The sequence below is a fragment of the Mesoplodon mirus genome (assembly GCF_964341445.2).
Source record: "Mesoplodon mirus genome assembly, chromosome: 7".
NCBI lineage: Eukaryota > Metazoa > Chordata > Mammalia > Artiodactyla > Ziphiidae > Mesoplodon > Mesoplodon mirus.
The window spans coordinates 52,020,555-52,033,427 of NC_138983.1; the positions used below are offsets into that span (position 1 = coordinate 52,020,555).

At 48.0% G+C, this 12,873-nt stretch overlaps 1 protein-coding gene across 4 annotated transcripts in view; it reads left to right on the plus strand.

Moving 5' to 3' along the window:
* The window catches only part of TENM4 (teneurin transmembrane protein 4), a gene marked incomplete at its 5' end in the record, with an annotated part of 390,801 nt that overhangs the window by 373,064 nt on the left and 4,864 nt on the right, over nucleotides 1-12,873 (plus strand). For all 4 annotated transcript variants that reach the window (XM_082628863.1, XM_082628861.1, XM_082628860.1 and 1 more), the window contains 3 exons: nucleotides 1,724-1,959; nucleotides 5,585-5,881; nucleotides 7,344-8,958. In XM_082628863.1, the coding sequence (XP_082484989.1) occupies nucleotides 1,724-1,959; nucleotides 5,585-5,881; nucleotides 7,344-8,958 (2,148 nt within the window). The remainder of the gene's footprint in view (nucleotides 1-1,723; nucleotides 1,960-5,584; nucleotides 5,882-7,343; nucleotides 8,959-12,873) is intronic.

Below are 12,873 nucleotides of genomic sequence, written 5' to 3' on the forward strand. Positions count from 1 at the left end.
GTAACACACACTAGGTGTGCAGTACTGCTCTCAGCTCTTCATATTCATTATCCTGCTTAATCCTGGGAGGTAGCAGTACAGTTATTATCCCCGGGGTACAGGTAAAGAAACCGAGGCAGGAGAGCTTAAGGAATTTGCCCAAGGTCTTGCAGGAAGAGAGCGGCAGAGCTGGGACTTGAACCCAGGCAGCCTGGCTCCAGAGTCCATGCTCTTTATCTCTGTGCAATAGTGCCTTTCACGGTAGGCACTTAGGTATTTGAGAATTCATTCACTCACAGAGTGGTGAACCCCGCTCCCCCTCAGCTGCAGGACCACTAATGAGACCAATAAAGAGGCTAAGGGAGGGGGAGGCATTTGTTCCAACCAGAGGAACAAGGGAAGCTTCTGGGAAGAGATGACGTTTAAGCAGAGTCTTGAAGGAAGGGCTTGGGCTAGCATTCATTAAACATAGGGGCAGTGCAGGCAGAAGCAACAGCCAAGGAGGGGCAAGAGGCAGGTGACTGCAGCACAAACTCAAATGTTTCCATTTTTAGAAAAGAACACAGTGTGCATTTTACAGCTGAAATTTACTTTTTCTCCAGAAGTTTCTGTTAGCTAGAAGATCCTAACTAAAATGTTTTAATCAGATTTAAAATTTCAGACTGAAGCCTGTTATTAAATCATTGTCATATACACATAGATGACATACACACACACATGTATATATGACAGCAATTTAAGACATATATATATATATTTGGCATTCTGTCATTGATATACATATTGTACTTATTTTCATCTTGTTGCAAAGAGTGTTATTACCCTAGTGGGAGTGGCTTAAAAATGTTCAACCCTGTGCTCTAGTAATCCTACATTTAGGAGTCTGTTTTGATTAAATAACCCCAAATGAAGACATTAATTTATCCAAAATGTTTATTTTTAATAAAGATATAATTATAAATATAATAAATATAATAAATAAATATAAATATAATAAACATAAATATAATAAAGATATAATTCACATACTATAACATCCACCCTATTAAAGAGTATAATTCAGCAGTTTTTAGCATATTTACAAAGTTGTACAACCATTACCACTAATTCCAGAAATTTTTTTATCAGCCCCCAAAAGAAACCCCATACCCATTAGCAATCACACCCCATTCTCCCTTTCCCTCACTAATCTACTTTCTGTCTCTGTGAGTTGGCCTATCCTGGACATTTCATATAAATGTACTGATGCATACAATATCTGGCCTTTCGAGTCTGGCTTCTTTCACTTAGCATAATGATTAAAATATATTAATCTGCAGTGCTACCTGTAGTTATGCAAAGCTGGAAATAAACAGAATATCTATTTTAGGGCTGGTTAAATAAATTCTGGTATTTCCAGGCAATGGAATAACATGCAGTCATTAAGAAAAACATTTATGGAAATATTCAACGATATGATACAGTGATCAGTGAAAAACCTCCATAAGCAACCATTTTTCACTGTAAATGTATTCAGAAATATCCTAAAATCTAGGAATATACCAAATTATTTACAGTGGTTTCCTTTGGGTATTGAACTCATGGACCTCCATGTATTTTCCTAGTTTTCTTCAATGACAGTGTTTTGTTCCTGTAGTCAGAAACATAAACCCATTTAAAGACCACACCACTGCCTCTGCTGTACATACACCTCCCTCCGTCCTCCACCCTCCTGAGCAGAGTCCATCCCTCTTCTCTCCCTCAGACCAGGTCCGGAACAGCTACTACATCGGGGCCGACGGCTCCCTGCGGCTGCTGTTGGCCAACGGCATGGAGGTGGCCCTGCAGACGGAGCCCCACCTGCTGGCCGGGACCGTCAACCCCACCGTGAGCAAGCGGAACGTCACGCTGCCCATCGACAACGGCCTCAACCTGGTGGAGTGGCGACAGCGCAAGGAGCAGGCTCGCGGCCAGGTCACCGTCTTCGGGCGCCGGCTTCGGGTGAGCACAGCCTCCAGCAGGTCTCAGCCCCTGGGGGTGGGTGGATCCTGGGGGGAAAGGAGGAGAAGGCACCTGAGAACTGGACTCTTCTTGAAACTGTCCCGGGGAGAAGGTGTTCCTGGGCCTCAGTTTCTTCATCTGCAAAGGGGAAAGTAAATTAAGCGACTACACACAACAAGAGGCTCATGTATCTTTTCAGTCGTGCTAGTGAAACGATCACTGGCTTTGATGTTAGTCAGGCTTCCGGCTTCTATTATTCCCTGAGTGAATTTGGGCAAATCGGTAATCTCGTAAAGCCTCAATTTCATTATCCATAAAATGGGGAAGATCAAACCAATTTACAAGTCGCTACAAGGATTAGAAATAATACATAGAGTGCCCTATACAGTCTGGCACATAATAAGTGGTCAGTAATACCTATTCTAATTGTCCTTTTATTGTTATTCTTATTACTGTTATTGTTATTTCTTTTGCTAACATGTACCAAGAGTCAGTTTAGCTCTTTGGAACCTAAGCCACATTCTCCTTCCAGGCAGAGTTATCCTTCCTAAGACAGCAGAACGACCCCACCACCGTAGCTGTCACTGCCAGGGCATTGGCATCTGCAGTGTGGCATCTCAGAGCACTTTTTAGTGTGTGGATGCCCTGAACCGGCCCTTTTTCTGCCTGACTCCCATGTCTCTATAGTGTGGCCTCTGCCCCAGGGCCAGATTGCCCAGCTTCTTTTCCTTCCAACTTCAGAAAGGAAGGCAATGGGGAGAGTGAAAACAGAGGACCCAGACCTGGCTTTCAGCACAGTGCCTTGCAGACCACAGGTGCTCCACGGAGACTTGCTGAGCTGCAGGGTACCACAGGACTGAGCCACATGCTCCTGACTCCTAAAAGCCACAGAAGCATCCTCATGCAACACGGCCAGGGCTGTCTTGAGCCCCCTGCCCTTTCTCACAAAGAAAGTTCACTTAAGCCCCTGATTCATGCATGGGATAACCAGGGTCCAGAGAGAAAAGGGATTTTTCCTGATTCACACAGCTGGGCGGCAGTAATGACTAGAAATAGGCACCCTGTCTCATAGTGTCATTCTCACAACAGATACAGAAACAGTAAGTTACTTATTCAATGTCACACAACCAGAGCCCAGACAACAAGGTTTCCTGTGTTCCTCAACAGTCAAGAACTCAAGCAACTATCTAATGTGGGAAACAGCCTTCCACTGGCTCCCCAGAGAAGGCCTGGCTTTCTTTGTTCTCTGTGGGACACCATCCTTGGCTTCACTGAGCCCCCTGTGTGAATTCTCCAGGAGCCCTTCATACACATCTGAGGCAGTGAGCTAAGTAGAAAGTGTGACCAGGGTTTACTCCTGCCTGGGCCACATGTGTAGCCTTGAGCAGCTCCTCCGAGCCTCAGATTCCTCTGCAGACACCAGATGATGTATTTGAAGCACCTCGCCCAGCGCTGGGAGACCCCGGGTGCTCAATAAATGGCAGCAATTCGTGCTATTAGGATTTCCTCTCTGCCATGTGAACTGGACCAACAGTTTCCCGGGCACTAACTGGTCCCTCTCCGAGCCTGAGATGAATGACACTCCAGTTGGGCGGCCGCATCTCTGAGTCCTCCCAAAATAAATGGCCACCCACAGTGGCGGCATGTGGAATTAAAATGTTAGCCGGGTGCACCTCCCCATAATGGAGCTCATTTTTTGTACAACTGGGAACTTTTTTTAAGAAAGAAAGATGTAAAATAATCTCATTGCCGCCACTGCTGAGCACAGGAAGCATTAGGTCGTTCCCCAGTGAGCTGCTTAATTCAATTTTATTAATTTTGCAGCAGAGGTGTAGATCCTCTTCACTGGGGGTCCTCCAGGAGGTGAGGGGGGTGGCTGGCTTGGTAGTACCACCTTGGGGGCAGTCACAAGGGACCTTCCCAAAGATGCTCTAAAAGGGTCCCCATCACTGTTGGTGGTGCAGACCCCACATCTTCTGCCCTCTCCGCAAAGAACACAGCTTCAGCCTCCAACACCTCTGATTTTTCACGGGAATTGTCTGCCACACTGTTTTTGCTCCTGCAGTTGTGTTTGATTACCCCGGGGAAGGCAACCTTATTTTAACCAGGCCATTCACAGCTAAAGTCGTCTCAGCACCATCATTATAAATCCTGATTTTCGAGGCTTTAGAATTTGGGGAGAAAGGGGAGACACACATGTCTCTACTTCCTCTGAGAATGACCACGATCATTTGCTGTCATTTAATGGAAATAACTGCAACCATTAACTCAGTACCTTCTATATGCCCAGCGCTCCGCTAGGTAATTTACTGAGGTTTCTTCAATCCTCACAACAGCCCTGCGGTTTCACAGGGGAAGAAATAGAGACTCAGAGAGGGAAAGGCACTGGCCCAAGGTCACACAGAAAAGTCGGTCACAGAGTTGAGGCTGGACTCCTGGCCTGATTCCTAGACTTGAGCCCTTTTCTACCACACAGGGCCCCAGAGGGCCTTTCACTACCTTAATCCATATGTGCAGGTTGGCATCATATGGCCTGCATCGTCTGCTTTCCTCTTGGGCCTTCTTACCTACTTGTCAAACTTAACCAGTAACTAATGGAAGAGTCCGAAAATATGCCCAAATGCCCCACCAGGCCCAGCACCACTTAGAGGGAACCAGCATTCTAGCTTCAGAGTACCTGGCAGTGTTTCAGGGACAACTGGCACCCCTAAGGGGTGGATCCAAATACAGAAACAGGCCTCTGAAGTATATTTCATAACTAAACTATGAAAAACCTTGGTTTACTGCTACCCCTGTGGAACCCCTGTATTTCTGACTCTGAAAGGAAACTGAATTGTGTGCTGACCTCGCAGCCCAGGTAGAGATCATACAATGGGCTCCTGAGTCTAGAGGAAGGAGCAAAATGTTCCAAAACCTAGGACAGTGTCTCCTGGCAACCCCCAGTCAGAGAAGCCGTCCCAGACTCAAACATACACTGCCTCCCAGGGCCTCCAGGAAGAAGAATATGTCTTGGGAGCTAACTGAGGTGACCAAGAAGCCCAAATTGTGGTGGCAGAGGGCAGGAGAGACCCCAGAGGGGACAGGGAGTCCAAAGCCCTAAGAAGGGCTGGACTTGCTCAGAGGACCACACATCATATGTTGGCACGTTGCGGTGGTGAGAGTCAAATCCAGACTCAGTCACTCACCAGCCATGGGACCTGGAGCCCGTCCCTGACTGTGGTCTCCCTGGTATCAAACACGAGTGCAAACACTGGCACATAATAAATGGGGTCAGGCACTGATTTGCTGGGCCCACGTGGCCTCTCCCTTTTCAGGAGGGAGTCAGGAAGGATCTGCCTTTCTATCCTCATTAGGAGAATCATATTAGGAAATGATGTAATCGTTTCCGCTACTCTTCACCCAGCATCTGCGTTGCCTTTATCCTCACATCAGCCCTATATACTTGGCATGATTATTCCCATTTTACAGATGAGGAAACTTCACAGAGCTGACAAGGACAGAGCCAGGACCCAAACCCTTGTCTGTTGACACCCACGACCTGTGCTGCCTCCTCTCCTCGGGAGCTTCTCAGACCAAGTTCTCAGTGTCTAGGTTAACTCTCTCTTTCCTCCTACCCCTTCCCCAGGTCCACAACCGGAACCTCCTGTCTCTGGACTTTGACCGTGTGACACGCACAGAGAAGATCTATGACGACCACCGCAAGTTCACCCTCCGCATCCTGTATGACCAGGCCGGGCGGCCCAGCCTCTGGTCACCTAGCAGCAGGCTGAATGGTGTCAACGTGACCTACTCCCCAGGGGGCCACATTGCTGGCGTCCAGAGGGGCATCATGTCTGAGAGGATGGAATACGATCAGGCGGGTCGCATCACATCTAGGATCTTTGCTGACGGGAAGACCTGGAGCTACACGTACTTAGAGAAGGCAGGTGTCTGTCGCCCTCCATCACTGGCCTTGCCATATAGAAGATCCATCACTGTGGCTCAACCCATGGCCAGGCCCAGCCTGCTGACCTCAGTGGGATGGATCTGACCCATGTGGTCTCCAAAAGGAAATGTTCAGGAAAATCCGCATCAGCGTGCCAGGGGGTCCCGGGTGGCGTATGGATGGATTATGGTGATGGGGTGGTAAGTGGGGGGTCCTGGGGCAGGAGAATGTGGAAGTCACACCCAATAGGCTGGAGCTAGACCCAAACACTATCTGGACTTACAGAGCAGGATTTCGGGTCCAGACCCAGGCAGGGGTCTGCTCCCAGGTCTAGGGCTCTTGGTGTGATCTGGTCACAGAGAACAAGGCAAAAGCCTGGGGGTTAGTATTAAGCAAGAGGTGCTTAATCCTGAGCTTCAAGTGCTAGGTGTGGCCTTAGTATGTCCCTTCTGCTTCAGGTCAGGATTCAGTTCATCCCAGGGACTTGGAATCAGAAAGGGCCTGAAATCAAAAGTTGGTCCCAAATAAGAGAAAATGCTAACTTTGATGCCCAGATGCCTTTAGGCCTTTTATCTACTGACTTATTCCTGAAACAGTCTGTATTTCATGCCCCAGTTCTGATACCCAGATCCTTACTTAATGTTTTGCTCCTGGTCACCTGTCCAGGGCCCAGGCTCTGCTTGATCTGTGATCTGTCTCCCCTACCCTGTGCAGTGTTCACGTCTCCTAGAGCAGCATTTTGTGGTAGTGCTAAGAGAGACCTTGGAGGTCATCCAACATACTGAAAAATCCAACCCAGAGGGAAAGAACTTGCCCAGGGCCACACAATGAGTCCATTATTAGAAACCAGGTTTCCCCATTCCCATCACAGCCCACCCCACCCCCGGGTGGGCACATGACCTGTTACCACATAAACAATTATGCAAAACCTTAAATGTCCTTCTCAGACATGTCTTTATCCTGTAGGCCATAGGGAGTCAACGGACGTTGTTTAGCAGGCAGTAGACATTGTCAGGCTGTGTTTTAGGATAATCATTCTTGCCTGAGTAGGAAGGTTGATCTGAGAAGGAATCTGGCACAAGGAAGCCAGGAGAGAGGCTGCGGCAAATACTTTAGGCCAGTGCTCCCAGCCCCATCCCATGCTGAAATCATCATTTTTGTGCCCCACAAAGGGGCAAACAGACAAGGCTGCTCACCATAGGAAGGCAAATGGCCTGAGTGTTCTGGGACCCCAGGCCCTGCCAGGGTCAAGGGCAGAGAGAAATTCTTGTCTTAGCACATTTGTACCCCATTGCAATATCCTAGGGCGCGCTGGTTGAAAAGCTCTGGTTTGGGCATAACTTAAGAGAACCACCAGCTTCCTTGACCTTTCATTCTTTTCCTTTAAGTCTTGGGCTCATAGACCACCCCTTCCTTCCCAGCACCCTCTTCTCATCTCTCGGTTTTCCTTCCCCTCCAGTCCATGGTGCTGCTCCTTCACAGCCAAAGGCAGTACATCTTTGAGTTTGACAAGAATGACCGCCTCTCTTCTGTGACCATGCCCAACGTGGCCCGGCAGACGCTGGAGACCATCCGCTCAGTGGGTTACTACAGGAACATCTACCAGCCCCCCGAGGGCAACGCCTCAGTCATCCAGGACTTCACTGAGGATGGGCACCTCCTCCACACCTTCTACCTGGGCACCGGCCGCAGGGTAATATACAAGTATGGCAAGCTGTCCAAGCTAGCCGAGATGCTATACGACACCACCAAGGTGAGCTTCAGCTACGACGAGACCGCCGGCATGCTGAAGACCATCAACCTACAGAACGAGGGCTTCACCTGCACCATCCGCTACCGTCAAATTGGGCCCCTGATCGACCGCCAGATTTTTCGCTTCACCGAGGAAGGCATGGTCAACGCCCGCTTTGACTACAACTATGACAACAGCTTCCGGGTGACCAGCATGCAGGCTGTGATCAATGAGACCCCACTGCCCATCGACCTCTATCGCTATGACGATGTGTCGGGCAAGACGGAGCAGTTCGGGAAATTTGGTGTCATCTACTACGACATTAACCAGATCATCACCACGGCGGTCATGACCCACACCAAGCACTTTGACGCATATGGCCGGATGAAGGAAGTGCAATATGAGATCTTCCGCTCGCTCATGTACTGGATGACCGTCCAGTACGATAACATGGGGCGAGTCGTTAAGAAGGAGCTGAAGGTGGGACCGTATGCCAACACCACCCGCTACTCCTATGAGTACGACGCCGACGGCCAGCTGCAGACGGTCTCCATCAATGACAAACCACTCTGGCGATATAGCTATGACCTCAATGGGAACCTACACTTACTGAGCCCCGGGAACAGTGCACGGCTCACCCCGCTACGGTATGACCTCCGTGACCGCATCACCAGGCTGGGTGACGTGCAATACAAGATGGACGAGGACGGTTTCCTGAGGCAGAGGGGCAGTGATGTGTTTGAGTACAACTCAGCGGGCCTGCTCATCAAGGCCTACAACCGGGGTGGTGGCTGGAGCGTCAGGTACCGTTACGATGGCCTGGGGCGGCGGGTGTCCAGCAAGAGCAGCCAGAGCCACCACCTGCAGTTCTTCTATGCAGACCTGACCAGTCCTACCAAGGTCACCCACCTGTACAACCACTCCAGCTCTGAGATCACATCCCTCTACTACGACCTGCAAGGACACCTCTTTGCCATGGAGCTGAGCGGCGGAGATGAGTTCTACATAGCCTGTGACAACATCGGGACCCCTCTTGCTGTCTTCAGTGGAACGGGCTTAATGATCAAGCAGATCCTGTACACGGCCTATGGGGAGATCTACATGGACACCAACCCCAACTTCCAGATCATCATTGGCTACCACGGTGGCCTCTATGATCCACTCACCAAGCTCGTCCACATGGGCCGGCGAGATTATGACGTGCTGGCTGGTCGCTGGACTAGCCCAGACCACGAGTTGTGGAAGCAGCTTAGTAGCAGCAATATCATGCCTTTTAATCTCTATATGTTTAAAAACAACAACCCCATCAGTAACTCTCAGGACATCAAGTGCTTCATGACAGGTGAGGATCAGGGCTCATTCAGAGGGCAGGAACCACTATCACTCTGGTCATCTGAAAAGATAGTCTTCCTTGAGAAAGCTGGTATGGGGTAATGGGAGATATTGACTTCCTCTTAGAGCAGCATTTTCCAAAGTATTTTTGAAGAAACACTAGTTCAGAGAAATGCTTTGGAAAAACTGGTTTTGGCATCAAATCAATTTGACAGGGCAACTACCGTTCTTAAATTTTCACAATACATTTCAGCTTATGAAAGGCTCTGAGAAGTCCTGTAGTAAAGAGAACTGTTTCATATATTTACCCACTATTTTTCCAACTTATTTGACCATGAAACCCTAATATTTCACTGGATACATCCCCTGGAATGTACTTTGGGAGTTTCTGACCCAGCAATCAGGCTGGTTATGAGTCCCTGATAAGTTGAATGAAGGTATGACAAAAAAAAATAAGAATTCAGTTCTCTTATTTGGGATGAGGTAATGGAAAATTCAGACTTTGGCAACAGACAGAACTAGGTGAAAGATCCATCATTTCTAAGCTATGACAGTCACAAAATTTATTTAACTTCCCCTGAATTCCAGTTTCCTGATCTATAAATTGAAGTTAGAATATCTACCCTGACTCTGGTAAGTTAAATATGCATATTGTAAATCCTAGAGCAACTACTAAAAGATAAAGCAGAGGCACAGCTTATCAGTCAATAGTGGAGATAAAATGAAGACTAAATTAATAATCAAAGAGGGTAGGAAAAGAGGGAGAAAAAGGAGCAAAGAACAGAGAGACAAATAGGAAAAAAAAAAATACTTACCTGATAGGATGGTTGCAGGGGTGAAATGAGATACATTTTATAACCTGCCTAGCACAGGGCCTGGCTCATGTTGGTTCTCTTTCCCCTACCGTCTGATTTTAAAAGTGGGCTTTGGTCTCCACTACCGTGAAACCAACGTGAGTATAAAATGCCCCATAGGTCACGCATGCCAGAAATGCCTCTAACAGCCTCCTTCCAGCAAGCAGCCGCTGCCAGGCCAGTCACAGAAGACCTCAGGAGTCAGAGCAGCTCTGGGGATTCAGGTCTGGATAAAACCAGCACCTTTTATAGAACAGAGTTTGTGGTGGACAAAAGTTGGGCATGACAACTTGCAAACGTGGTCATCTCCCCGTCTTTTGTCCTGTGACATAATCCTCCTGCCCATAGTTTAAGGCAGTTTCCTTCATTCAACAAGGGCCCCCTCTGTGCAGCCACTGTTTTAGGCACTGGGGATAGAAAGATGATCCCTGCCCTCCAGGAGTTCACCTCGCAAGAGGCCAGACAGACAACTGCTGTCCAGTGTGAGGGGCCCACGGCGGAGGCTTGCGCTGACAGCCAGTGAAACAGAGGAGACACAGCTGGTTCTACCCAGGGAGCAGCTGGTGCGTGAGGTCCGCTTACGAGTGGACATTCGCCAGGTAATGGGAAAAGCGATCCAGATAGAGGGGACTGCACGTACAAAAGTGTGGAGAGGGCAATGTGTACAGCCCCACGTGAGTGCCCCTTAGGGATGTGGTGGCTTCCTGGCCCCCAAACTGGGGTGGCCCAGTCTGGACCTGTTTCTGCTGACAGAGGAGTCGTCTTTCAGGGAAGAATTCCAGATGGTCATGTCGAGAGCAGGAGTCCCAAGAGTGGGAAGGAAGAGAGGACACAGTGGTGAGCAGGTGCGATGAAAACATCCTTGGGGCCTGTGGACGCACAGGAATATCTCAGCAAGGTTTCACAGCGTTCACCGTACTCAGCTTGCTGCCAGCCCTAGAAAAACTTAAGCGATTGAGAGGACATTTGTCTTACATCTGTCTGCATTAAGCACACCCCGTCTCATCTTCCAATGAATTTCCTGTGAGATGCCTTGGCAGGTTACTGTAGCTGAAGAAAAAACCATTTTACTACTAAAAGCCAAGATACTACTAATTCTCACTAAACTTGACCATTTAGCTTCCACGTGGGCTACATGCAGCCTCATTCACATCCAGCAACAACAACAATAAAAAGGCATCTCACCTTTTTCCAAAAACAGGATAGGGTCTTAAGCCTATAATACTGGAGAGGCTTATGTCACATGACAACCCTTGAACCAACCAGCATGGCTGGGGAGATAGAATGCACTGATTGGCTTAGCCTAGGTCACATGCTTCAATGCTAAGCCCTTAGGTGGAGTCAGCGTCCCTAAAAATACACTTTTTGGGATACCCCAAAAAGAGAGAGAAGGCAGAATGGGACACTAGGAAGGCAACTTAAAAATGTCCACCACTGATCCATCATATACTTAACCCTCACTTGTAGCCTGTGTGATGGGGACCACTGACTCCATTTACAAAGGCGGAAAGTGAGGGTCAGAGAGGTAAAGTAACCCGCCCAGGAAGAGGTGGCAAGCCTGGGGTTAGAACTCTGCTGTGTCTGACTCCAAAATCCTCATTCTTAGAGATTTGAATTCCCTCTGTAAAGTGCAAAGCTGTGTGAAAGGGATTATTATTTTTCATCACTGTCCCAGGCAGCCACACTGAAGTCTGGGACGAACGGATGAGTAAAGAGCTTTTTAACTTGAGGGAAATGTCTGCCTCTGATGTCATAGGAAAGAAGAGTAAAATTCCCAACTCTTCAGAAAAGCACAGTAGAAAAAGCAGTGAATAAATCAATTTTCAGCATTTTTCCTAAAGACATAATGAGAAAGTTTCCCACCTTCCATCACTCGTAATTAAGGCCCAGGCCTCTTTTCAGCTCCCTGGCTTCCTGGGAATTTGCAGTATTCCTGATAGAAGCTTTACTTTGCAACTACAAATTCAGATGCAAGTTCTCAGCCTCAGGCAAAATGGCTTTGTAGGGGTTTTTTCTTTGTCCCCGTTCTGTTTGTTTTAATTTCCCAAAGAACCATCTACCGAGATTCAGAGAATCAGAGACACTTAGAAACTCAGTGAGGAAAGGGACTTTGGAGAAAACTGGTCCAAGCACCTCACACTACAAAAGAGGAAATGGAGTCCCAGGCACGTGGAGGCTTGGGTTTGAGGAAACACAGGCAACCTTCTATGAGCCAGGCACCAAGCTGGACACTTTAAAATACATTAGATCCAATCATTTATGTAACAAAACAGAACAGTTCCTGCTCTATGTTGGCTGCCCCAAAGTGGTAACACTATTAGTATTCTTCTCCATGACTTGGTGAAAACCATTTCTCCCATGAATTTGCAGATAAGGAAACTGAACCTCAGAGAGGTTAAGGAAACTAAGATCACACAGTTCGCAAGTTGGGAGCCAGAGTTTGGACCTGAGTTTTGTCTTGCCTCACCATGTTCTTTCCCTTTTATGATCTTTCTAGAAGTAGAATCTGGGTTTCCAAGCTTCCTTTTCTACCACCCCTCCATGTCATAACCTCCAGGCTTTACACCCAAGAGAGGGGCTCTGGAACATCGAAGAAACAAAAACCAAAAAAAAAAAAAAAAAGAAAGAAAGAAAGAAAGAAAGGAAAAGGCAAACGAAGTTCTTGAATGGAAAGGCAATGTGGGATGAAGTTGATGACCCCCAAATGGCACTTCCATCACTGGGATGAACTCAATTCCACAAATGCCTGGGCCCTAAGAACCTCCCTGACCAGGGATCTGTCTGCTTTGGAAGAAGCCCAAAGCAGGCCTGAATGCCCACCACCCAGAGTTGCTGGCTCAGAGACTTAATTCCAAATCCTGCCTTCTCCTGACTTTGGATTTGAGTCTCTAGTCAACAACTGCTTTGGCATCTTCAGCTGCCCCTTCCCAAGGAAGGCTGAGCCATGCTGGGACACAGGCCTTCTGTCTGTCTCCTGTAGACCCCAAATCACCTCCCACCTGACATCCCAAGCTCTTCCTTCTCCAGCCGCCATTCTCCTTTCTGGTTCTCTCTCTGCCTTGCTGAACTGC